This window comes from Canis lupus, chromosome 14 (genome assembly GCF_003254725.2).
Source record: "Canis lupus dingo isolate Sandy chromosome 14, ASM325472v2, whole genome shotgun sequence".
In the NCBI taxonomy this organism is placed as follows: Eukaryota; Metazoa; Chordata; class Mammalia; order Carnivora; family Canidae; genus Canis; species Canis lupus.
The window spans coordinates 13,485,450-13,512,801 of record NC_064256.1 but is presented as its reverse complement, the minus strand read 5'-3'; the positions used below and the strand labels follow the sequence as shown (position 1 = coordinate 13,512,801).

The 27,352-nt window shown below is 38.5% G+C and overlaps 1 protein-coding gene across 2 annotated transcripts in view; it reads left to right on the top strand.

The window, feature by feature from the left end:
* The first annotated feature begins 282 nt into the window (after nucleotides 1-282).
* The window catches only part of ABCB1 (ATP binding cassette subfamily B member 1), a 97,527-nt gene continuing 70,457 nt past the window's right edge, over nucleotides 283-27,352 (top strand). The window contains exons 1-4 of one of the 2 annotated variants that reach the window (XM_025471479.3): nucleotides 283-350; nucleotides 794-864; nucleotides 5,847-5,898; nucleotides 16,410-16,581. In XM_025471479.3, coding sequence (XP_025327264.1) covers nucleotides 800-864; nucleotides 5,847-5,898; nucleotides 16,410-16,581 — 289 coding nt within the window. In that variant the 5' untranslated portion in view covers nucleotides 283-350; nucleotides 794-799. Of the gene's footprint in view, nucleotides 351-793; nucleotides 865-5,844; nucleotides 5,899-16,409; nucleotides 16,582-27,352 lie in introns of those variants that run through there. The other variant, XM_049093509.1, reaches the window with a different exon arrangement.

Genomic DNA, 27,352 nt, shown 5'->3' with positions numbered 1-27,352 from the left:
GATTCAGCCGTTATGCGTTTCTCTCCTGGCTCTTCTAAGGAGCAACAGCAAGGAGGACATTCCTCCTGGAACTCCAACCTGTTTCGTAACTCGCCTTGCAATCAGCATTCGGGCGAGCGGGCCGGACAGGCGGAACCCCGAGGCCGATTGGCTGGCGCAGGAGCACCAGGGTGTGGACGGCGCGCCCCCGCCTCACTCCCCGGGACGCAGGAAACCCGGGCGCCTGCGAGCAGCGGCTCCTCCTGGCTCCAAGGAGCCCAGGCCGTTGTTCGTGCCCTCCGGGTCTTTAAAGTCTGACTCTCATCTTCCCAAATTCCCTTCTCGGTGGAGGTTGCGAAGGAAAGCCCGAGGTAGGGCGCGCGATGCTGAGGGCTCGATGGGGACAAGTTCGCAGGAAGGGTCGGGTCCCCAGTCTCCCGCGCTTGGTCCCGGGGGAGAAGGGCTTCGGAGAGGAGGGAGGGGGCGAGTCTTCTCGGCAAGTCCTCCGGGGCAGTGGGGTGAGAACTAGAGTCCCCCGGGGGGCTCGTGGAGCGCCCAGCTCGGTTTTCAGCGCTCGCCGCGCGCGTTGAGCTTTGCTGTCCGGAGCGCGGGGAGCCGCGCGGCAGGTGCCCGAGCAGGTGCCCGAGCAGGTGCCCGGGGCAAGCATCAGCGCCCGAGAGGAGCCGGGGCCAGAGCCGCAGAGGCGGCGGGCGAAGTCCGGGATGCCCAGCCGCCCTCCGGCTGGCCGTGTGGACTGTCACTTCCGCCCCCCGCGGGTCACCCATCTCATCGATGGCCTCTGTTTTATCCTCAGGTGACGATGGATCCTGAAGGAGGCCGTAAGGGGAGTGCAGAGAAGAACTTCTGGAAAATGGGCAAAAAAAGGTAGCCAGTTTCTTTCACTTTCATACCTTACATGGCTTGCGAAATTGGGGAGATGGATTTCTAGTCTCCAGCTCTGAAATAAATGAAGACATGACATTTTTAACCTCGAATGCAAGCGGTTCTTCTGCAGAGGTTCACTGGCTGAGTTGAGGACAGCGTTTACATCTTCCCACGGCCTGGCCTTCGTGCTGCTTCCTCAGCCTTCCTGCCCCCTGCGCGCCCCGTGCTCACATCCTTTTCTGTGGTTTATGAGCTTTCTGCTTTATAAGCGATGTTGATCGCCCACGTACCCGAACATGTGCTGCTTGTGCTCTGCTCCGTGGTCTGGTCTCTAGCTTCTGGCCACATAAACATTGCGTGTCTTGTGGCATTGGCAGATGGGACAGAAGGCCAAAACCACATTTAAGTGTTAATGTTGGTTTTTTTTTTAAAGGCCAATAAAAACTGACCCTTGTAGAAGAAATTCTCAAGGAGAAGACGGCAGTACCAAAGAAGCTACTAGCATTGTGTGAAATTATTGGTAATGGAACCACACAGGGAATTTTTAAGTACATTTTAATCATGGTACAGTGTCTATACGGGGAATTTTAAACTTTGCTCAATAGGTTCATTGTTAGTTGCACATTGTAATAAAAATTATAAGATAAGTTAGTAAATATATTAATATTAGAAACCATGTTTTTCACTATAAAAGAAAAATGCAGATATGGACATCACGTGGGTTTTTAAAAATAATGTTAAATTTTAACTGACTTCAATAGGACCTCATGATTTTTAAAATAGTTTACTTTCTCTCTACCGAAGGGGACAGTAGGAATGAGTACACTTATTGCCAGATCTTGGTTTATGAATACCATTCCTCACTAAATGGAATCTGTACTCCATGGAGAAATGGCTAATTACAACTATGGATATTGGGGATGGGGCGGGGGAGATACAAAATGAGCCTGGACCATCCTGTTGTTCAAAGAGAATTGTCAAAAAGAACACAGGAGCTGACTTCACTATGCTTGATTGTGGAATACTGTATACAGTATAGTCCCTGAATCTTTAATAAAATTCTGAAACGAAGAAGAAAACTGAAGAGGTGGGAGAGGTAGTGAGAATAAAGGAATATTCTTCACAGAAAAATGCCAGTTATCATATTGGAATCTGCATTGTTATAATTGATTCAGGCAAGGATTATTATGGATCTCAAACCACTCAGGCAAAAGTTCTAAGAATTATCCCAAATTTTTACTAATTGGAAAAAAGAAAGTGGGAATTTTCAGTGGAGAGATTTTTGCAGTTAACAATCATAACCAAGTGATGAGACCTGGCACCACTCATGGTGGAGTCTTGTGTTTGTGATATGACACCACCTGGGAAGTATGTTTGCAAAAACATTTAGTCGGAATCCCATCAAGCTTCTAGACTAATGCTGTCCAATAGAGATATAATGTGAACCACATTTGTAATTGTTAATTTTCTAGTAGCAACCTTAAAAAAAAAAGTGAGAAGAAACCAGTGAAATTAATTTTGAAAGTATATCGTAAAGAACCCAGTATATCTAAAATATTATTTCTATATGTGATCAGAATTGTTAATGACACAGTTTACGTTCTCATTTTTATGCTAAGTCCTCAAATCTGCTCTGTATTTTATACTTCCTGCACATCTCAGCTTGAACTTATTTTGAAACTGACATTGATCCAAGATGCGGAATTTTCTACAAGATATCTTGTTACTACAAAAAGTCAGTGTGGGTGGAGGGGGCAGAAAAACTTCTGGATTTAGAAGAGACTTAAGAGACAAAACCATCTGATATAATGTGTGAACCTTGATTACATCTGAGTTCAAAATCAAAAAAGGAAAAATCTGTAGAAAATGTTCTTGGGAAATTTGAATGTAGATTGGATATTAGTTGATATAAAAATTGCTTTTAATTTTCTGAAATGTGAAAATGGTAGGAAAATACTTGAACTGCCATGATGTTTGCAACTGACTTTCAAATGCCTCAGCAAAATATTAACAATGATAATGTATACTTACTTCTATAGATAAAGAGCATATGGTAAAAATGTTAACAGTTATTGAATCTAGGTGAATTTTGTGTGGGTAGGCATTATAAGTATTTCAATTTTTCTATTTGAAAGTTTTCATAATGAAAATTTTCATATACACAAAAAGAAAAAAAGACTTCATGGAGTGGAAGGAAGATATTGCTCTTTATTTTTACACTTTTTTTGGATACCTTAAGGAGCTACATCCTTAATACATGAACACTTAGCGATATTGGAGTAAAAAGTACTGAGGGTATGTGGAAATAAATAGTGAAGAAGTATGTTGCAGTCCACACATACCTTCATTTTATTATTGGTTTTTATGCATACAGCTTTTTTTTTTTTAAACAAAAATTGTTTTTTTGGCAAGTAATTTTTTTTTGGCAAGTAATTCTTATTAAACTGTGCTCATCATCACTGATTTTAATCTGTTCTTAGTACAACTATAGATTTCTTTCCTAGTCTTATTGAGAAATAATTGACAACACTATATAAGTTTAAGGTACTCAGCATAATGGTGTGGCATAATGGTGTGACCTACATATATTGTGAAATTATTATCATATTATGTTTAGCTAACATCTATCATCTTATACACATGCAATAAAAAAAAGCAAATTTTTTTTCTGCTTGTGATGAGAACTCAGGATGTACTCTAAACACATTTCATATGTATCATACAGCACTGTTAACTGTATGCATCATGTATGTTACACCCCTGGCACTGACTCCCTTATCTTTGTACCTTTGGATCAAGTTCCTCCAGTCTCCACCTCCCTCTCAGCCTGTGATAAGCACAAACCTCATCTCCTTTTCTGAGTTTTTTTTTTTTTTTTTTTTTTTACAACTAAAAGTTCAAAACTGGAATTATAAAGAAACATGTGGCTTTGCTAATATCTATAATGCTTGGATGATAGTATCATGTGGGATATATGTATTTCTAGAGGTCTGATAAGCGACTTTTGTAAATCCTGTGTTTCAAGCCGATAGGGATAAATTAATGATCTAGTAGGGATGAAAGATCAGTATAGAAATGCATTTCTGTATAATGCAATATCTCAGAAGTCTGAGGTTGCACTGAATAAATAGCTTAGTGTTCAGGGGATAGACTTTTCCATTTAAACTTGGCTTTGTTCCAGCTGTGTGACCTTGGACAAGTTCGTGAACTCTCTTCACCTGCAGTTTTCTCAGCTCTGACAGAAGGACAAAAACGTGCCTGCCTTGCAGAGATTGAGATAAGATTAAATAAGGTTGTGTATGGGAAGTGTTTACGTAGGCGCATTTGGAATGTTATAAGTCTTCCAGAGTAGGAGCAGTTTTAGAGAATGAAAAAATAAATAAAAGGCTTCGAGCTAAAATTCAATTATATGTGATTGTATTTTCCCTCTAATCCTGGTTCCAGAAATACTGAAACCAGGCTTTACTGGGAATAGGGTGGGGCTATCTCTGAAGTTATGTTTGTGTATTTTGTGTGTTTTCATGTCCATCTAACATTATTTTAAAGCCAAAAATTGGATAAGCTGTGGATTTTTTTTTAGAAGTCTCTTCAATTCTTTGACCTTGCGCAGCGTAAAAAACAAAGATAAATTTACTTTTGAACTTGAAAATCTGTATAAAAATGATGTGATTCTTACTTGGAATAGTCTTACATATGTACATATGAAAATAAAGATGCCGAGTCTGCTTTTGGTCTGTTTGCTTTCATGCTGTAGATGGCAGTTACACAGAGTGGAAAACAGCTTATAGTTAGAGTCATTTGAATCTGGGCTCAAAATAATAATTAGCTGCCTTCTTCCTGAGGACAGCTTTATGACGGTTTACAGACCATCTTTTTTGATCATAGCTTTTCTAGATTGAATTTATTGCTGTAATGGTACATTTAGGGCTCCAGACATCCTTTCAGAATTAGATTGGATTATAGAGAATGATTTAATTACTTTTCTTCTGAGGTTAGTTTATGCTCAGCATCTGATTGCTGTTACTCTCCATTTGTAGAGAGAATGATTAAGAATAATACATAGGTAATACATAGAATATCAACTGCTAGAATTGCTTAGATGATAATTAAGAGAATTGACTCTGGAGAACATGAATGATTTTCTAATTACAGGTCTTCCTTAGCTTACGATGGGGTTATTTCCCCATAACTCCATCGTGAATTAAAAATATCATAAGTTGAAAATGCCTTTAATACACGTAGCCTACTGAACATCATAGTTTAACATAGACTACCTTAAACATGCTCAGAACATTTACATTAGCCTGTAGTTGGGCAAAATCATCTATCGCAAAGCCTATTTTATAATAAAGTATTGAATATCTCATGTAATTTATTGAATACCCTACTGAAAAATAGAATGGTTGTATGGGTACAGAATGGTTTTAAGTGTATGGGTTGTTTACTCTTGTGATTGCATGGCTGACTGGGAGCTATAGATTACTGCTGCTGCCCAGCATCACTAGAGAGTACTGTACTGCATGTTGCTAGCCCAGGGAAGACCTCCAAATTCCATACTGGAAGCACGGTTGCTGTTGAATGAATAACACTTTATTACCATCCTGAAGACAGACCATTATAAATCGGGGACCGACTGTAGAATAAAAACAGGAAGCTCTTTTTTTAAGCATTATTGTTAATAATTACAAAAGTTGTATGTCTGTGTATTCATCATAGAAAATTAAGAAATACCAAAGGCACAAAAAAGAAAATATTTTGATAGAAATCTCAGTACTTAGTGATAACCATATATACAGATTTCTAAGATAAAAACATTTTTAAACTTATAAATGGAGTCACACTGTTAACGTATATTTTTGCAGAGTAATATAGAAATGTTTCTTTGTCCTATTTGTTATTAAATATAGGATCTATGTTAATTTTGTCATTTATAAATTTACATTTTTTAAAAAGTTTTGTGTAATCCTGTTGCTGTCTTTCAGTAAAAAAAATGAGAAGAAAGAAAAGAAACCAACTGTCAGCACGTTTGCAATGGTGAGTCTGAATTTATTCAGTGTTCAGAATGCTTTGGAAATTTGACTTCTTCTTATCTAGAAAAGAGATATTTCATCTGGTATAATATTTCCACAGAAAGTATATTACTGAAGAGGTAAAACAAATAGGTTTAATTTAGCTTGTTTTCAGCAGAATGCTGATCATAATTTGCCATGTATATTGAGCCTCAACAGCCACTCTTCTTGGCCTAGATTTCCATAGTCTGCTAATTATTTATGTGGCCAGTGGTCTGTTATCTATTCACTTCTTCCAGTGATGGTCTCAGCCATCTGGATAGAGGAAACCAGATAGAGTAATGTTCTTACAGGACACAAAGTTCCTTGTCATCAGTGGCTCTCAAATTCTGGCAGATTTGAGGTCAAAGTCTCAGGCACCCAAAAAGCAGAAGTTAGCAATGCATTATTTATTACTATGGAACTTAGTACATGTAATTATTCCTCTGTTTTGAGTAACTGATAATCTCAAATTTGAAAAACATTTTATAATTCTTTCTCTCATTTGCTGGTTGCTTGGTAGTTGCTTAGAAGTTTTTCTTCAATCAGACTTGGAATAAGAGGGATTTTATAGGTGTGACTGGTTTCTAGTGTCTCTCTACCTGGGTCCTCCTTTTTTTCTTTCCTAAGAATCTAGAACACTCTTGTACCAATTAAGTCTGGCAGTGAGTGCATACTTTATAATTCAGTCATAACACATCAGATAGTTTTTAAATGTCGGTTGTGGGGGAGGGATAGGCTATCTTCTAAAATTGATATTAGCAAATTGAATATAAAAATAGTAACAGGCAGGAAAAAAAAATAGTCCCCTAACTGGGGACTCTGTGGTTATCTTCCATGATCATCTTGTTGCACTAAAGTTGCTCTGGTTATGGTTTCTTTCACTTTTTGTCCTGTCTCTCCTCTCTTTGGAATGATTTGGGGATGAGACTAAATACATTCTGAGAATAGGTCATTCTCAGAAAGACTACCCAGATGGGTGCACCTGAGTGGCTCAGTCATTTGAGTATCTGACTCTTGATTTCGGCTCAGGTCATAGTCTCAGGGTACGTCATGTGATTGAGCTCCACGTCAGACTCCCTACTCAGTGTGGAGTCCGGGATTCTCTCTCTCCCTCTCCCTCTGCCCTTCCCCCCGTTCATGTGTGCTCGCTATTTCTCTCTATCTCTCTAAAATAAATATTTAATAAAAAAGACTACTCAGGTGATCAAGGGACAGTTTTTGTTTTTCTTATTTATTAAAAGAAGCTTTTATGTTAAAGTAGTGTTTATTTACAAGATTTAATTTCAGTTTTGTCATTTTGAGACCAAAATATTTCTGTCTTTTGCAGTTTGGTTTTTATTACTTGTAGCTTAAATTTTTTTTTAAAGTCTTATTTAGAAAATTTAATATATGGGATTGCCTGGGTGGCTCAGCGGTTGAGCATCTGCCTTCAGTTCAGGGTGCGATCCTGGAGTTCTGGGATCAAGTCCTGGATCAGGTTCCTGGCATGGAGCCTGCTTTTCCCCACTGCTTATGTCTCTGTGCCTCTCTCTCTGTGTCTCTCATGAATAAATAAATAAAATCTTAAAAAAAAAGAAAAATGACATTTAATAGACAGAAGTAATATCAGTACAATTTAAGCCACAAAAGAATAAAAATCTGGAGTTTAAATGTGAGGGAGTAATAATACATACATAAAGCATGTGTTGTTCTGAGTACTCTATACCAAAGTCATTTAATTGTTACAACTCCCTTTGAGGTAGATACTTTTATTATTCTAATTTTATGGATAAAGAAACTGAGGCCAGACATATTAGCTTGCCCACTTGATAGGCAACAGGGCCAGGATTCAAACCTGTAAAGGTTTGAATCTAAATCACAGTGCTCAGGATGGCATAGAAGGAATATATTCTAAGCCTTTTGATGAAGAGCTGTACTATTTATGTGGCTTTTCCTCATGTCTTTTTCCTGAGGAGTTGACATAGAAAGCTGAACTGAACTCATATGTGAAGACTATAGACATGAGGACATATTCAGGACAGTTAACACTATAGTACGATGTTGTCAGGTAAGACAAAAACTCGTGTGTTAGGGCTCACCACGAACACCAGGTTTGATGAGTCACTAGGAGGACTCCCAGGACTCAGCATATTGTCATACTCTTGATATTCATGGCTAAGCTTTATTACAGCAAAAGGAAAATCAACAAAGCAAAATCAACAAGGGAAAAAGGAAAAAGGCAGGCAGAGGTCCAGGAGAAACCAGACATAACCTCCCAGAGTCTTTGCCCAGTGGAACACACTTAACTCTTCCCAGCAATAAATTGTGACAATTCTGAAATGCTATCAGATAAGCTCATTAGAAACTCAGTACCCGAAATTTGTACTGAGGGCTGATTATGTAGGCATGGCATACACCAGAATTCCAGACTCCTAGAAGGAAGGCAGTATTCAGCAAAAGCACATTATACAAAGTATAATTTGTACTTTTATCAATTAAGTGTTGTTAACCCACCCCAAGTCCAAGTTCTAGGTGCCCACCAAGGGCCAATCTTGAACATAGATCTTGTGAAATAGCAAGTCTCAGGCTTACAACGTTAACTTATTTCTACTATGAGACTTCTTAGCAGTCTTGAAAAAGTGATGAAAAACATAAGTGATATTCAGGATTTCTACGAGCATTTTAAAAAATATCAGATCTTATTTTAACAGAACAAGAAACATAAAAGTAAAATAAACTCTATGGGAAATAAGTATAGGAAAAATACAAGTGAGGCTGCAGTTCCTACACAAAGTACTCCTGAAGGATTACCCACTCTTACTAGGAACGTGCTGCAGATTCAACTCTGAGCATTTTACTTCACCTATCTTGTTGAAAAATTAATTTTTTCATCAGACTCCCTGCAAGGAGCCTGCTTCTCCCTCTATGTCTCTGCCTCTCTCTCTGTGTCTCTTATGAATAAATAAATAAAATCTTTAAAAATAAAATTTAAAGGAAAATTAATTTCTTTCAAAATAGGTAATAGCTATTATCTATCTAGTACTTCTTCTGTGCCGGGTACTTGTTAAACACAGTGATCCAATGACATAGGAGCTTGTGTTGTTCTTACACTAAATGATGAAACAGGAGAAGTTAAGCAATGCATTCAAAGTCACAGATTTACATAGCTAGTAAGGGGGCAGGCCCAGGATTTGCCACAGACTACTTCCTCCAGAAGAAGATTTTATTCATTTATTTGAGGCAGAGACAGAAAGGGGGAGAGAGAGAGAGAAAGAGAAGGAGCAGGGGGAGGGGCAGAGGGAGAAGGAGAAGCAGACCCCCTGCTGAGCCGGGAGCCCTATACAGGGCTGGATCCCAGGACCCTGGGACCATGACCTGAGCTGAAGGCAGACCTTTCACCGACTGAGCCACCCGGGCACCCCTCCAGAGCTAAAGCTTCTAACAACCTGAATCATTTATGGTAGTTTATGATCGATCAGTTAAGCTTTTATCTGTCTGGAATCAAAGTTCTTTTTTGATGCTATTATCTTCTGGCCACCTGGTCATTCTAGGATCATTAAAGATTTTACCACCAGGTTCAGTGTCTCCCTTTCCACACCAGAATTCTTACTATCTTGGGTAGCTTTTATGATGTTTTGGATAATGGCTCCCTGACCTTCACAGGTGCAGTAATCTGTTTCTTCTATGCCCCAGCCATCTGCTTGTATACTCACATCCTGAATTTTATTGTTATTTGAAACTGTTATTAAAATTGTTATTTGAAAGTGACCAGTTGAAGCAGCAGCTTCAAGTAGTCAGCCATCTCCTTTCTTTTCAATCTGCTCACTATTCTCTCTGGATATTTGGCCCACTGACCCATCCCTTGCCCACCAGCCACTTCTCTTGCCCAAACTATAAACACCCTTTCACCTGTCATCTGTTACATAAAGGCCAAGCAAAATCACTGTCTGCTTCCTTGGTGCCTGAACTTCTTCACCTGATTGTTGCTGTAATACCCCCCACCCCTACCCCACGGCCAAACAGGGTGTATTTCCAGCTGAAATCCTACTCTTCTTCTCACTGTGTCAAACCTCTACTCCTTTCATATTTCCCATTTCTCTCCTTCTCTCTTTGGTGGATGAGCTCTCCTTTTATTTCACAAACAGAATGGAAGCCACCTGACAAAAGTTCATCCTGCCCATTCTACAAGCCTATCTCTACCTGGATCAGATCCCTCCTCCTTCCCTCTGAATGTAACAGAGGAAGACTCTGGTTCTTAAAATTAATCATTCATTAGACACTTGGATGTCTCAGTCGGTTAGCATTCCATCTTCTGATTTCAGCTCAGGTCATGATCTCAGGGTCATAAGATCAAGTCCCATGTTAGCCTTCTGCACTGAGTGTGGAGCCTGCTTAAAATTCTCTCTCTCCCTCTTCCTCTGCCCCTACCCAGCCCACACATGTGCTCTCTCACACTCTCTCTTAAAAAAAAAAATGTAATTCACTCATTTACCTTGACTCTCACATCCTCTGCCTTCTCAAGGACCTTATGTTACTACTATTATTATCCTTTCTCTTTTGTATCTATGGTCTCTCCCTCTCTACTGGGTCTTTCCCATTGACATCTACATGTGAAGTGTCTTCAGTTTCAGTAACACCATCCTTCAAACCACCCCTCTCTCTTGCTGGCTTCACACACAGGAGCTGCCTTTACTTGTCTCAATTTTACTTTCTATTCCACTTCTTAACATATTATAACTTGGCTTGTTTCCACCACTCATCAAATTCAGCAGACATATCTTGATTCCATCTTGACTTTTAAGTAGTGCTTGACACGGTCTATCATACTCTTTCTTCCCTTTGCTTCCATGATGCTATAGTATGCTGATGTGGGTCTTATCTTTTAAAAAAAATTTTCTTTAAAGATTTTATTTTCATTAGAGCATGAGCAGGGGGAGGGGCAGACGGAGAGAGAGAAACAGACTCCCCATTGAGTGGGGAGTCCAACATGGGGCTCAGTCCCAGGATCTCCAGATGATGACCTGAGCAAAAGTCAGATACTTTTTTTTTTAAGATTTTATTTATTTATTCTTGAGAGACACACAGAGAGAGGCAGAGACACAGACAGAGGGAGAAGCAGGCTCCTTGCAGAAAGCCTGATGTGGGACTCGATCCCTGAACTGGGATCACACCCTGAGCCAAAAGCAGATGCTCAACCACCAAGCCACCCAAGCATCCCAAAAGTCAGATACTTAACTGACTGAGGCACCCAGGTGCCCCTCTCTTGTCTCTTTTGTTCTTTTTTTTTTTGTATATTTTTTTATTGGAGTTTGATTTGCCAACATATAGTATAACACCCAGTGCTCATCCCGTCAAGTGCCCCCCAATCTCTTCCATTCTTTTGTCATCTTTGTGAAGTTAGAGTTCCTTAACCCCTTATCCCAGTACTCAGTGATGGTGTTGGCATTTTTATACTTTCACACAGAAATTTCCAAATTGTCTTCATGCAAAATTTCTTTCTCATTTGAGTACTCTGTGTCCAGATCATCATGTGACTGAGTCCTTCCTGTCATTGAGGTCTCAGCTCAGATGTTGTCTTCTCAGAGAGACAGTCCCTAACCAGCCAGTCTAAGCCAGCTGACCCTGCTGGTCATTGTGGTCTAAGCTCTATGAGGGAAGCAGTTTTTGTATGTTTGTTTCACTAGATACTCCTAGTGCCTAGAATAGGTACTTAGATATTGAGTGAATGTTGAATACATTGATTCCCACTTTTACTATTTGCATCCTCTATGAGGATAGGTAGCTTGTCTTTTTCACTGTTGTTTCTAGTACCTAGAACCAAACCTGACCTTTATTAGTTTCTTAACAAATATATTTTGAGGGATCCCTGGGTGACGCAGCGGTTTAGCGCCTGCCTTTGGCCCAGGGCGTGATCCTGGAGACCTGGGTTCGAATCCCACGTTGGACTCCCGGTGCATGGAGCCTGCTTCTCCCTCTGCCTGTGTTCTGCCTCTCTCTCTCTCTCTCTCTCTGTGTGACTATCATAAATAAATAAAAATTAAAATATATATATATATTTTGAATGTTGAATGAATGAAAAAAATTAATGTGTTCACTGACTTTCTTCTCCAACCCAGGGACCATGGTACAGTCAGGTTAACTAACAAGCCTACTGAATATTACCTAAATCACCCTCCTTTGTGTGTTGGCCTTCCTTCTCTGTGGCTCTGTTTCACCCCTTCTCTTTTCCTTATCAATATCTAGCCAAACATTTTCCATTTTATTGTATTTAAAGGGTTCCATTTATAATTAGTTTAAGCCTCTGTCTTATATTTCACCTGATGTGTCACAAGTTTTGTTTGTCTCCTTCACTGTGAGCTACTGAGAAGTCTTAGGAATTTTTACATTTCCTAAACCTGTAACAGCACCTGCTTATGTTCCATATTACTATATTGTATACTTAATTAAAGTTTAAGTCCCATTTTCATCCTCACAACTGCTTTGTGAGACTTGCTGCACACGTGAATATTTTCCTCATTTTATAAATGTAGAAACTGAGGCATTATTAAGAGATTATTTTCCCCCACACTCCCCTTTCTAGTAAGTGATAGAGCTAGGGCATTTCACTGAGCTTTTGTGTTACTTAGCCTTATGTTACCAATTTTCCTCAAGTTTTCTTACCACTTTGTCTCCAGAAATCAATCTTGCTTACTGTCACAACTAAGCATGAGGTTTTGAACTCTGTCAGCTTTGTCCCTGTTCTTGGAAACTTGTTTGTATTCGTGCCTACTCCTAGCTCATTCCTTCTAGTTTAAGGTGAAGCAGGCATGTTGATGGCTCAGTGGAAAAGCAGAACAGTAAATTTATGCTCATATACTCGTTGTCTATATCTAACAATCATTAGCATTTTGCCTCACATTTCATCTGAAATTGTAGATTTTGTGATGTTCCATACCTAACTGCCTGACATCTCAAAAGTTTTCCTGTACTTTTTCTTATAAAACGTAATATAATGATCATATTTAACAAATACTAATTCCTTAAAATTATGTAATGTTCAGTTTATATTCAAATATTTGCAATTATCTCAAAAAAGAAATGTATTTTACAATTGATTTGTTCAAAACAGGGTCTAGTCAGTGACAACATTTAAATAGTATATCTTGTGGTCTAGAAGCTTTCTCTTTCAAAATGACATTGACATGCTCAAAATACTATACTATTTGTCCTGTAGAATGCCTCATCTTCTAGACTCTTTTCATTGTTTCCTTATGGCATCATTTCACTTGTTCTTCCATGGCTTACATTTTTAATATACTAAAAGTTACTTATAAATACATTCACATTAAATATTTTGTGGTAAGAAGATTGCATAGAGGATGCGTGTACTTCACATCTCATCACATCTGGAAACATCAAATGTCAAGAGTATTTTACTTTTTTACATGCTAAATTTGATCACTCAGTTAAGGTGATGGCAGATTGGACATTTCCTTTGTAGAAGGATCTCTACCTACCCTCACTAGGAATTATCTTGGGGTACCATGGGATATCTTGTTTCACCCATTAGGTATATCATCCACCAATGATCCCTTTCCTCAGGTTCTTGAAGTATTTGTTTCCTTTATTCTGTAGGATGTTGCCCATTTCAATTTCCTTCCTGTATTTTCACCAATAATCTCTGTGAGTGATGTACCTATAGACATGTGTAAGACTTCATTAAGTAGTCTACCCTTGATGTTGCATCCTTGTCTGGTGTCATTTTCTTGTTTTTTGTTTTGCCCCAAGATCATCAAAAGGACAGTCAACGTGCTGTCTCACTTGCTTCATTTTCACATTATTCTTAATCCCAGTCACTCTTTTTCTCTTCATAGATGATCTTATCCAGCTCCCGTGACTTCTGCTCTTTATGCTAGTATCACAAAACTGTATTATAACTCTGAATTCGCTCCACATGCTTCTTGGATAGCACTTCTAGGATAAGCAGTCAAATGGCACAAAATGAGGTTTCTCTGTGTCCCTTCCCTTCAAACTCTTGCCTCTTGTGGTTTGCCTTAGCTCAGCAAATGGTACTTCTTTGTCAATCAGCTTTATATTACTGCTTCTATACCTCATACCCCAGTCTTCTCTGAGCATACTGCTCTGCCTGCTGGCTTTTTTTTTTTTTTTTGGTTGAAATGCCTTTCCTTCTTGCTTCTAAACACATGCCAAATATTCAAAGCTGGAAGAAAGCAAAACCTTCTCTATGAAGCTTTTCCACAAAGAAGGAAATGACCATTTGCTCAGTTTTATGTCTACTTTGTACACCATGCTGTCTTAACATGCAGAATATAGATTGCATATATTTTTTTGCTTTGCCTTCCTCCTTCTCTTCAAGGACTTTGAGGACAGGATGTAAACGTTTGGTATTTATCTGGCTTTTATTAGTTATTGGGTAGGTATTGAATAAACACTTACATTCATGGCCTGCTGGGTTTTGTTATGGCCAGTGATTAGTTTAGGAGGTAAAATATCCTGTGGGAGTAGTGATGAGAGAAATCCTTGTATATCAACTATTTTCTCTTCTTATAGTGAGGAATTTGATATTTTGTCCACTTTAAAGGAGTCTCTAAGAGAGAATAAATGGCTTCTGCCAGTCTCTTCCACCTTATTTGTGTTTTTTTAAGGGGGTGGATGAATGCTTAGTTAAGACAAAGTAAATAATGGCAAAATTTAGTCTGTGTTTCAATGAAATATGAAAAAAAAAATGCCAAAAGAACATAGTTTCCCAGTTTTAATTTGTAAAGAGGAGGATGCTATAGATTATATGTCATTAACTCAAACTTAAGCTTACTTGATTTCATTTTTAAGAGCTAGAAATATTTATTTTTTAAAGAATATTTATTAGAGAGAGAGAGGCCTTTTGCTCTGCCCCTGTTGGGGTAGAGAGAGAATCTTTAGGCTGACTCCCTGCTGAGGGGCAGAGCCAGATGCAGGGTTCAGTCTTAAAACCCATGACATCATGACTTGAGCTAGATGGTTAACCAATTGAGCAGCCCGGGCGCCCCTAGAAAAAAATTTAAATGCAAATACCTCAGTATATATTAGATGTTCTTCTTAAACCAAACTTGAATTTTTGCTAATTTTAAAAACCTGTTTATTTATTTGAGAGAGAGAGCATGTACACATGTGTGTGGGAGAAGAGGAAGAGGGTAAGAATCTTCAAGCAGACTCCTCCCTGAGCACAGAGCCTGATTTGCTGCTTAATCTCACCACCCTGAGATCATGACCTGAGCCAAAACAAGAGTTGGATGCTTAACCAACTAAGTCACCTAGGTGCCCTGAATTTTTGCTAATTTTACAACTCAGCTCTACTAATTCTTTTCTACTTCATGGATTGCCAGTCACTACTGCCAAGAACTATTCTGCTCTTTTTTCTCCACTTGTCAATTTAATACTTATTCCTACTCATTACTATTTTAAGTTCCTTTTTAGCTAACTTTAGGATTAGCTTCTGTCTCTTTGTCTCTAAAACCTTTCTATTGATGTGTCTTTTATGTTGCTTGATTTTGGTCTTTGTTTTGGTTTGTGTTCCCTGCTTAGGCCTATGATTTTTTACCCACTTTCCTCCCTAGATTACAAACCTGCTGATTATACCTCATGCATCCACAGTACAGCCACCTGCATTGGGGTTTATCCACAAACCTCAACAGGGGGCTTCATCTTGTCTCTGTTTTTGTTTCTATTTTCTTTCATTTGGTTTTCTTTTGATCCTTAACTAAGTTCCTTGAATTATACAGAAGTATTGATTGCTTTTCAAGTGGACTGTCACAGAGCCCTGAGCTCATTCCCCTTACTGTGTCTTCTTCTCATCATTTTCTGGATCCAGAGAAGTCTTTCTTTACTTTTGACTTGCCTATATTTAAAGAGATTATGCAGATCTACACAGGTCAGTCACTGTGGTCATAGTCTGTCTTTTCAGGAAATCCTTTTTTAGGAAACATGCAAATAACTGGTTCTTCCTTTCATCTTCCTTCTTACTATTGAGGCCTAATTGCATTCAAACCATTTTACATCAATGCTAATTTCATTAGGCCACAGATATTTTACTCAAGCAACTTTCATAAAGCAACAAAGCATTTCCTCGATTATGTTCTCAGAAGGGCCTTTGGCAATCATGATTTTTCTGGGTTAAAAAAATCTTGAGATGAAAAGTGGTTTCTATTCTTGGAAATCAGAGCAACACATACATATTTCTATTGTTGTATCATTAAAGACTTTTACAATTTCCCAGAATGTCCCATTCCTCTCATCAAAACTCATATATAATAAAGAAGACAAACTGAATCCAATATGAAGAAGTAGATCAGAACTCAATAGAAGAGTCAAATATTTCTAATTAGGCTATTATAATAGTTTAGGTTGGACCAGGATGGTAATAGTATTAGTCTGAGAAATTCTAGGATTTTGAATATATTTGGAAAGTAGAGCAAACTATCCATGAAACTGTGCTAATTTCCTATTCTTTACATTTTCTTTCTTTTTTTTTTTTTTTAGTTTCGCTATTCAAATTGGCTTGATAGGTTGTATATGTTGGTGGGGACAATGGCTGCCATCATCCATGGAGCTGCACTCCCTCTCATGATGCTGGTTTTTGGAAACATGACAGATAGCTTTGCAAATGCAGGAATTTCAAGAAACAAAACTTTTCCAGTTATAATTAATGAAAGTAAGTATTATTTGTGGCACTGATCTTAGAGGTTTGAAGAAAAATCTGTTACTTAGAAGGATGTTTAGCCCTCATTAAATACATTAGTGTGTTTATTTCTGGGGGAAAAGGGAGGAGTCTGAGCTACAGTTAATATTGGTAATAAGTTTGAGAAGATAATAATCATAAGTATTAGAATCCACACTGGAGGTCTTGGCAAAGATATGCAGAAAAAGGCAGAGTTCTGTGAATTCAGAAAGATCCCAGGAAGTTTCAGGAAGAGGTAAAGGAACCACCTTATCTAGACCTTGAATAATAAGTAGAAATCAGTTATGAGATTTTCTGACGTAATGGATATGAATGTAAGAGAAAAGACCAGGATGATTCTAAAATGTTTACCCTAAGAAACAGGATAAACTGGATGTAGTTACCATCAACTGAGATAAGGAGGATGAAGAGAGAATATTTTTGGGCAGTAAATACTAGAAACTTAATTTTAAGTATTGTCACAGGTTGGGCTCTTTGGAAACATACTAAAATGGAGAAGTTGTGTGTGTGTGTGTGTGTATGTGTGTGTATGTGTGTGTATGTGTGTGTATGTGTGTTTTAGGATGGAAGAAAAATAATAGCTTCTTTGCATGCTAGTGGAAATGATCCAAAAGAGAGAAGAAAGTGATGCTTTGAGAGAGAGGGAAGAGATTTGAGTGAAGTCCTTGACAAAGGATGGAATATAATGTCCAAAAAGAAATACTTGCTTTAGGTAGGAGCACAGATAAATTTATACGCAGTAACAGGTGGAAATAGAGAGATTTGAGTACCAGTGCGCAAAGCGGAGTTGATAAGGAGGTGAGAATTTGTGGAAGTTTTCTTGGGATTACTTCAATTTTCTCAGTGAAGTAGGAAGCAAGACATTTGACTAATAAAGAAAAGAGATGTAAAATAGTCCTCCAGGAGAGTGGGAATGGATTATTGAAATGATTTGGGTGTCACACACACTCTCACACTTACACTTGATTGAGGAGGGACTAGTTGATAGCTCTGAGCCCCCAAGTCACCTTTGGTCAAGCCTAGATTGTTTTATTTTATTTTTAAAGATTTTATTTTTCTCTTCATGAGAGACACAGAGAGAGAGGCCTAGATATACATAGAGGGAGAAGCAGGCTCTCTGTGGGGAGCCTGATGCAAGACTCGATCCCAGAACCCTGGGATCATACCTTGAGCCAAAGGCAGATTCTCAACCCCTGAGCCACCCAGGTACCCCAAGCCTAGATTGACTTAAACTAAACTACTCAAAGACTTATAACCTGGTGGGTGCTCAAGTGGTAGAAATTTTGAAAATGCCTGTTTGAGAATACACTTGAGTATACATTGATACTCACATAGCTTTTTCAACTTCAGGTCTCTGATGAATGTTGTAAGTCCTTTCCTCCAAAGTATGCATCCTTTATGTATCCTTTGATACCTATCCATGGATCCTAGGAACTCTTATGTAATTCTGAAGAACACATTGTTTACCTTGAGGCAGGCTTACTTCAATTCTGTGAATGCAGTTAAGAGTTGGGCTAGAGAATTTATGATATGTGTGAAATTTAAGCATTTCTTATGTCCCTTTATGGCATTCAGAAGGACCTACCAGAAGATATACTACCTTGGAATGGCACCTTTGTTTTATACCATTCACCCAAAGGAAGTTCTTGGTGCTCGCTAAATTTATTGGTTCCCACTTATGCTGTATTTGGCAATATTCTTTGAGGTTAGTTCTCTTACTACTTCACAGTGGAAGAATCAAATCTTATCGTATTCTCTGGTAGCCCATGTGTACATTATGCGTACATCTGTGCCCATTTAAAAAAAAAGATGTTATTTATTTGAGAGAGGGAGCATGCATGCAGGAGTGGGGAGAGGGGCAGAGTGAGAAGCAGACTGCCCACTAAGCAGGGAGCCTGATGAGAGGCTCTATCACAGGACCCTGAGATCACGATCTGAGCGAAAGGCAGGTGCTTAACTGACAGAGCCACATAGGAGCTCCCATCTGTGCCCATTCTAATTCTCAACTACTCAACTACTGCAGTGTCCAGTGACCTTTTAAAAAAACTGCATTAACATTTTTTATGCCGTATCTCTATCACCCAGATATTATCTGTTACTTTATGAACAAAACAATTGATTTCTTTAAGTGGAAATACTAATCATTCCTATGCCTACCTCCTGTAGATATGATGAGATGGACAGTAATCTGACTTAGTTACCCACTAGCATGCATGATTTCCCAGATGGTGGTCCAGCTATGGAGACTAGCTCCCTCATAGGCGCATGTATTTGCCTGCTGATCCAACTTCCAGGCTGAATAATGCCTGCATCACCACACCTCATGGGCTGGTCACTGGGATTTCCTCTTCATAGACGCCTGCATCATATAGTTTCCAATTGGAGTTGGAGTTCACATTGTGTTCTTTGCCCATCCTTCCCACTTAGTTCATTCTTCTGATCTTGGGAAAACTTCAAAGTGTGTTTCTGTCAAGTTCTTAGGAGGTATGACATTTAATGGTTAGAAAGCAGGCTCTAGATTTGGACTGCAGGGCTGTAAACCATCCCCCACCTTTATCATTTTTTAGTTTTGAGGTTTGGGGGGATTTCTTCATACTCTAATTTCCTTGTCGGTAAAAAAATTGACTAACAGTAGAACTACTTCATGGGGTGGTTGTGAGAATTAAATAGATTCGTCATTTAAGGCTCACAGAGCAGGGCCTGGTTATAAAAAAACACTCAACAAATGTTCGTTACAATTGTCATATTGTCAGTAAATTCATGCTTCCATGCTTCTAACAAATGAACCTACATAACTTGTAATGATGACATGGTTCTTTGTGTCATTTCATCTTTACAGAACTCTGTGATACTTGCTCAATTTTTATTATTGTTTAAAGTTTGGGACATACCCAGAGTTACTCAGTCCCTGTTATAGATATGGATAATTATCCCTTTTAGCAGCATTTTCTTAGTAACTGTGGACCACTAGCTATGCCTTTCTGGGAAGCCTCATATAATGGCTCAGGAGCCAAATCTGGATTGTTGCCTCATTTTATACTGCTTGTGAGCTAAAGGATGATTTTTCTATTCTTAAATCATTGGGGAAAAAATCAAAAGAAGAATAATATTTTGTGACACATGATAATTATATAAAATTGAAATTGCAGCATCTGTAAATAAGGTTTTAATAGAATACAGCCATGCCCATTCATTTGCATATTTTCTGTGGCTGCTTTCACACCACACTGGTGCAGTAGAATGTTGACAGAGACCATATGGTCCACAAAGCCTAAAATATTTATCTTCTGACTCTTTCCAGTAAAAGGCCATTCTCTGAGGTAGGGTATTGAATAGGGGGTTATTATCTTTAATTGTTCCATCAGTAAATTTACTTTAAACTGTTTCATGTGCCAGACACAGTACATGTCCCAAATATTCATTCTCAACCCCTAAGAAACTTAGTGTAGTGGGAGGAATGGACACATGAATCAACAAATGTAGTCAGATATTAGTGCTGTGAAACAGAGATACACAAAATCCTTGAGAAAGGAGAGGAAGGGCACTTGACTCCATATATACAAATCATGGGAGGCTTCCAAGAGGAGGTGATAACCAGGTTTCGTCAGCATCAAACCTCTCATGCACAAAATAAACATGTTCTGTGTTACAAGCGAAATTCTTTTAAAATAAATACTAAGTAAAAAATAAGTTAATATCCTTCTCTCAACACCACCCCTTACTGCCACTACCCTGCTGTATATCCTTCTATGTCTTTTCAAAAGCAGCATGCTTTGAAATTTCCAGATATCAGATTATTTTTTTGGGACAGTCTCAAAGGTTTTGAGGTCCTAGATATGAAAGCAAATGAGTTCTCTGATGTTTCTGGAGGGAGAGCCAGTTTACTGAACTCCTAGCACCCCGACACTCTCTGACCTTTCTTCTTTTGCCCTCCCCCTGAAGAACTTTATTACCTCTCCATGAGGGTAGACTGGACAAGAAGTATTTCTTGTGTAGAGGAGATTTGGATTTGCTAAGGCTCTTCAAAGCCTGAGAGTTTTACACTAAACATTGGATTTTACTAGATAGCTCCAAAAACTTTGAGTGAGAAGATACTTCTCTGCTGCTACAATAAACCCCTATGAATGCTCTTTATTTTATCCTGATGCCTTATCCTCATTATCAGACACTGGCCTTGGTCCTGCTCTTTTTGTTGTGGACCTGATTTCTTGACACCCTACTTTCATCCATCTTTATCTTGTTTTTAAAATTTGCTTTTACCCAAAAATCTCTGATGACTCTGGCCTAGGGAACTCTCTGGTCCTGCCATACAACTTTGGTGAAAAAACTTAACCACTGCAGAATTTCTGTAATGTTCTATGAGTTTGCATCTTCTTCATGAGACTAACAACTCTCTAGAAATGAGCCCAGATAGAGATGATTGTAATTTTAGACATGTTGTGTTGAAGGTGACAGGTTGGGTACAAGTGTAAATGACAGCCAGACAGTTGAAGAAATAAGACTGAATCTTGGCATTGAGTAAAGGACTAGAGAATTGGCAGTATTTGAGTGGAAGGGATGTTAAACCTCTTGGGATAGGATACAGAGGAAAGTAGAAGGAGTAGGAGCCTTAAGCTTTGAGAAGAGACCCATTCATCTGCAATAACTAAAGCTAACATTTATTGAGCATTCAAGATGTGTTGGGCACTGTTCTTAGTACATTATATGTATTGACCCCTCCTTTAGTGCACTAAGGTGGATACTATTATTATCTATACTTGACAGATTAGGAAAGAGATCCAGAAGGTTGAGTAAATCTAAGTTGCCTCCAGTTATAGAGTTGGTAATGAGGATTCAAACTCCTGTAGACTGGCCCCCAGCCCACACACTGAAGAAAAGAGGGACACCCAGAAAGGAAGACACTGAAGATAACATACTTATCCAGAAAGTAAGGAACATGGGGGATATTTGCCATATCTTATGATGGTTATCTCCCAGAGATACTCTTTAAATAACCACTTGATTATTTATTGTCTCTAATGCTTCCATTTATGGTACATCCATATGGATGGCTTTTTTCTTTTTCCATAATTGTATTATGGTTGGTTCTATTTAGTCTCCTACATATTGTGGGCTGAGGAATGGAGAATATGTGGGTCATTTAAAATTTGGTACAATTTCATAATTCAAACAAAAAGGGGAAAAGTGGAGCTTATTTTCATATTTATCATAATATTTATCATTTCTATTCCCTTGCTCTAAAACTCATGAGGAGTAAGAAAACTATTTGTAAAATTATCCTCAAAATAATATCTGTATTTTGCTGCTTACACTATGAGTGTGTAAATCATGTACAGATCTTGAATGTGTGTTTCAAGACTTTGATATACACAAAGAAAACATTGCTTTATTATGCTCTTAAGGCCAGCAGTGTGTATGCTCCAAACTAGAATGTTAGATAATATTTAAATTTGAGGTACTTCATAAAAATTCCCATAATGGATCTGTTTTCTTTCATTTGCTCAAGGCTTTCCTCTGCCCCCAACTATTTCATTGGAAAAATTCTTAGAGGTAAATTTCAGGAAAATTGAGTATCAAATATCAACAACATATTTGGAAGTATGCTGTTCAGTGTGGTAGTTTTTAAAGTTTGTATTAAAATTAAGATGTGACTAATTTTTCTAGTATAGCAGTATAACATAGCCAGATTTTTTTTGTTATTATTAGGAGAATGCTTTTGCAAACCAAAAAGTAGATTACCTACAATGTCTTTTCTACAATATATTATAAAGACAGGATACATAGATAATATTTACCTATTTTAGATACTTAAGAAATGGGATGAGCCCAATGAAAGATTGAATCATGGGATTGTATAGATGAAAAGAACCTAGAAATTGGCCCAAACCTATAATTTTATAGATATAGAAGACAAGGCCAAGGAAGTTAAAGCAATGTGATCACAATGGGATTGCTTGTCAGTTGGCAGAGCTGCCTTTTAGTCTGATATTTTGTCCACTCTACTGGTAGTGATTTCAAACTCTGCCTAAAATTGTGGCAAACAATTTTTCACTTGATCTTTTCTCTGCCTAAGATGCCATCCTGTAGATTTGCTTACAGGTATGTCAGGCAGGGCAGCCATGAGGTGTAGCTCTTCAGGCCAGGAGTGTGAAAACGGCGTACCTGAGGAGAATGTGGGTCCTGGAGTCCACCCGTTGGCTGCAGTAAGCCCAGTCTCATGGAGTGACAGATTCTAGCCTGGGCAAATGCCAGAGGCATTTGATCATCTAGGTAGAAGGCCCAAATTTCTCTTGCATGTGTTTTATGGAGCTTCCTATGCAAGAAAACTGGAAGAATTGGACTCAGTGTTCTTTTTTTTTTTTTTTTGATAGTCACAGAGAGAGAGAGAGAGAGAGGCAGAGACATAGGCAGAGGGAGAAACAGGCTCCATGCATGGGGAAACTGACGTGGGACTCGATCCCGGGTCTCCAGGATCGCGCCCTGGGCCAAAGGCAGGTGCCAAACTGCTGTGCCACCCAGGGATCCCTGGACTCAGTGTTCTTAAGCTAGAATGCACTTTGTCAATCTTTTAACTCTGTGGTTTACTAACTCTTCTTTAATCACACTATCCAACTCTTCTGCCCCCAGCACTGTGTATATAATGTCTCTCATGGAACTTCAGGTCACGTCTCTCCCAGTGGTTTTCTGTTGCATGGAATAAATACAGATTCCTTATGTTGGCTCATGTGACCTTGCCCCTTATGCCCATAAATCTCATTGCTTATTACCTACTCAGGACAGCCCCACCTGCAATCTTCTCTCTGTGAGCACTCCCACCTCCTTCCTGGTGTTACAGAAACTACCCATTTCTCTGTAATGGCTTCTTGTCATTCACTTCTCCCTCAGAAGGGCCTTTTGGCCCTAACCCACCTGAAAGTCACTATAGCATTGCTGCTTGTCTCAACAAGATTTACTACTCAAAAACTATCTTGTTGATTTATTGGATTGCTTGCTTCTTACAGCTTGTCAAATGGGAAGAAAGGCATGGGGAGAAAAGAGGAAGTTTCTGGCAAATGCTGTTGTAGACATTTTAGCAGTGGTGCCCTTCACAGAAGGTTTGGGCCTGAAAGTAAAAGTATTTCCTGCATGCACAGAAATCCAAGATTAGAAAAAAAAATGCTTTCTCATTCTAGGTTGTACCCCAGTGTCTGGATTAGTGCATAATGTGAAGGCTCTGTGGAAGATGGTCTGAAAATCACCCTTATAATACAATCTCCTTTTACCATTTAGGAAATCACAAATGTATTTATGTCTCATACTTTTTATTCATACTGTTCTTAAGTGTTCAGTAGGTAAAATTATTAAACACTGAGGTATTTGGGGCAGATAAAAATGCAATGTAATGCGATTCATTAATGGTATGGAGTCTCTTCAGTCGTGGTGGGCTCTGTTCATTTGAAGTTTCTTTGAAGTCTTGCTTGGGTAGTAAGGTACTGGTTTACTGTATCTCCTTTTTAATCTTAAAATATTTGAGACACATATACAAAATAGAATGATTGGATGGAATATTTTGAGCAATGGTCTGCATTGCTGTGGTGACTGTGAAACCACTTGTAAACCTTTGGGACAGGCGAGGTTATAGCAATTAGGGCAGGCTGTGTACTGAGTAGGTAAAGATTACTAAGACAGTCCAGTTCTTCCAGGGCTAATATAGTGGGAGTAGAAGGAGGAGATAGGTATAAACCATCATACTTCTAGCATTGACTTAGTAAATTGAACCATGTGTCAATTATTCTAGAGTTCTATGACAAGATGAGTCACTCTACTAAGGGGTTAAGCCATTTGAGAGGTTGTATTTGAGCTCATTCATGAGGAGGAACCTTTAGCAGAAGAAAAAAATGTAGTAAAAGGCTTTCCAGGTAGAGAGAATAAAAGCCTAGAGGAGGAAAACTGACATCACTTCTCTACTGAATCTCTTCTCAGTATATGGAAAATATTTAGTAAAAGAAAAAAAAAAGAAAAAAAAAGAAAATATTTAGTGTAAAAGGTTGGAGCTCAGCCTCATGACATTTAATCAAAATACTTTGTCATACTCTGTGTTGTCTCCAGTCTCCAAGGGCAAAGGCTTCAGGGACACAGAGAAAAAACTTAGGCACTATTTTTTTCTTTTTACTCTGTAACAGATCTCCTTCTAGACAGTGACTGCACAGTGCCTTAGTACTGAAAGGAGAAAGATGTAAGGGTAAAGAAAATGTTTGAAAAATCATTTGTTGACATTTCAAAAACATTATCCTGTCAGGGATGTATTGTGGCGAGATTGAAAAGGTGCTAATGTGATCTGTTATGGGACCTTGAACTTTATCCTGATGTGGTGACTGTCATTGAGGGCTATTAATAGAAGCAATATGACACACTCTCTCTAACTCTATATATATGTGTGTGTGTGTGTGTGTGTGTGTGTATAAATATACACAATATATATACATATATACATATGTGTTATATAAATATATATATATATATATATATATATATATATATATATATATGAGAGGGGGGAGGGGCAGAGGGGGAGAGAAAATCTTAAGCAGACTCCACACCCAGTGTGGAGCCTGATGTGAGGCTCAGTCCCACAACTCTGAGATCATGATGTGAGCTGAAATCATATGCTTAACCATCTGAGAGTCAGACACTTAACTGAACCACCCAAGAGCCCCAATATGATTACATTTTTGTTTGCAAAAATAAAATCTTATGACAATGTGAAGACCTGAATGAGTAGAAAAACCAGTTAGGAGCTCTTAATAGAGTAGAGATTAGGGATGATGGGGCCCTGAACCAAAGCACTGACCCTGAGGAAAGAGAATATTTGAATAGCTCGAGTCCAGATATGGGAGTCCCTAAAGCTGTGGAAGTGGCTGAGGTCACCCTAAGAGTGTGCATGGTGTTCTGGGGAACATCAACTTGTAGGGGATGGGGGAACATGAGGAACCAGTGAATGACACTAAGAAGGATCACAGTGGTGGAAGAACCCGGAGAATGAGGTTCTAGAAGCCAGAAGAAGAGAAAGTGGTCAAGAATCTAAGCAAGTATTTTATTCAAACAAATGCTGCATTTAAATGTCTGGCTTTCTTGTACTCCTTATTTGGTTGATATTGTTATGTGTATGCACACACATACACACATCTGTATGTTATATAGAGAGTTTTTGGCTTTTCCCACTGAAAAATAATATTAATTTTTCGATACTATTCAAACGTTCTTCTTTATAACTACTGATGTGGGCAGTAACTCTTGAGATCTATACACGTAAAAAGTCACTGGACTATATGATCTCTAAGGTCATTTCAGCTTGGAAGCTTTGATTTTGTGGGGCACCTATCTGACTCAGTAGATTGAATATCCCACTCCTGGTTCTGGCTTGGGTCATGATCTCAGGGTCATAGGATCCACCCCCATGTCACGTCAGGCTCTGCACTCAGTGGGGAGTCTGCTTGAAGATTCTCTCTCTGCCCCTCCCCCTACTCACATGCATGCTTGCTCTCTCCAAAATAAATGAATAAATCTTAAAAAAAAAAGTTTTGATTTTGTGAAGGCATGCCTAAGGATGAGAATTTTGTGAGGTCTTAGAGACAGTAAGAATCTCTGGGCCAGAGAGCTTTTAATTAATAAAAATTGATGGGAAGAAAAGAGAAGTTGGTTGGAGGGAGTCCAAAGAATGTAACAGTTTTATTTTATTGGTCAGTAGAGATTATCTCTGTCAGATGATTTGAGTCCTCCATTGTTATTCTGACTGGTACACTTTGACACTACTGAAGCAGAAGTAAAAGGTACTTGGTGCTAAAGTTAGTTTCTGATGACTGAATCTATGTGTGTATATACATGTACATATATATATATATACACACACACGCATATTTTACGGTATTGTACGTGTGTGTATACACACACTATATATATATATATACTTATATATATTATAAGTTTATATTAGTTAAAAATTTGAATTCACTCAGCCATTAGAAACAACAAATACCCACCATTTCTTCGTGGATGGAACTGGAGGGTATTATGCTGAGTGAAATAAGTCAATCGGAGAAGGATAAACATTATATGGTCTCCTTCATTTGGGGAATATAAAACATAGTGAACAGGAATAAAGGGGAAAAGAGGAAAAATGAGTGGGAAATATCAGAAAGGGAGACGGAACATGAGAGACTCCTAACTCTGGGAAACAAACTAGGGGTGATCGAAAGGGAGGTGGGTGGGGGATTGGGGGGGGACTGGGAGACGGGCACTGAGGAGGGCACTTGATGGGATGAGCACTGGGTGTTATTCTATATATATTGTAATATATATATATATAATATATATATTATATATTATATATATATATAGTGACAGTTAATACCATTTAAAAACATTTCCTGGCTAGATAGATAAGATCGAAAATCCCTAATGAGAGATATTCTAAGACTCATGTGAAGAAAAATCCTCACCCAGCTAGCTATTTAATATTTTATCCCTGAAAATATAGAGCAGAAGCAATCTCATAACATTTAAAAAATCAATCTGGACACATTTATTATTGCACTGCCAAAGGCAACATGAAGCAACCAAGGTTCTCTGCTACATGCTTTGCTACATCTCTGCATCTTTTTATTACTTCATTACTCTCTGTATTAGCCCTAAATGTAAATTCCCTGAGGGTTCTGTACTTGCTCACCCTCTTCTCCTTACCTGCCGCCACCCTGTCCTCACAGCT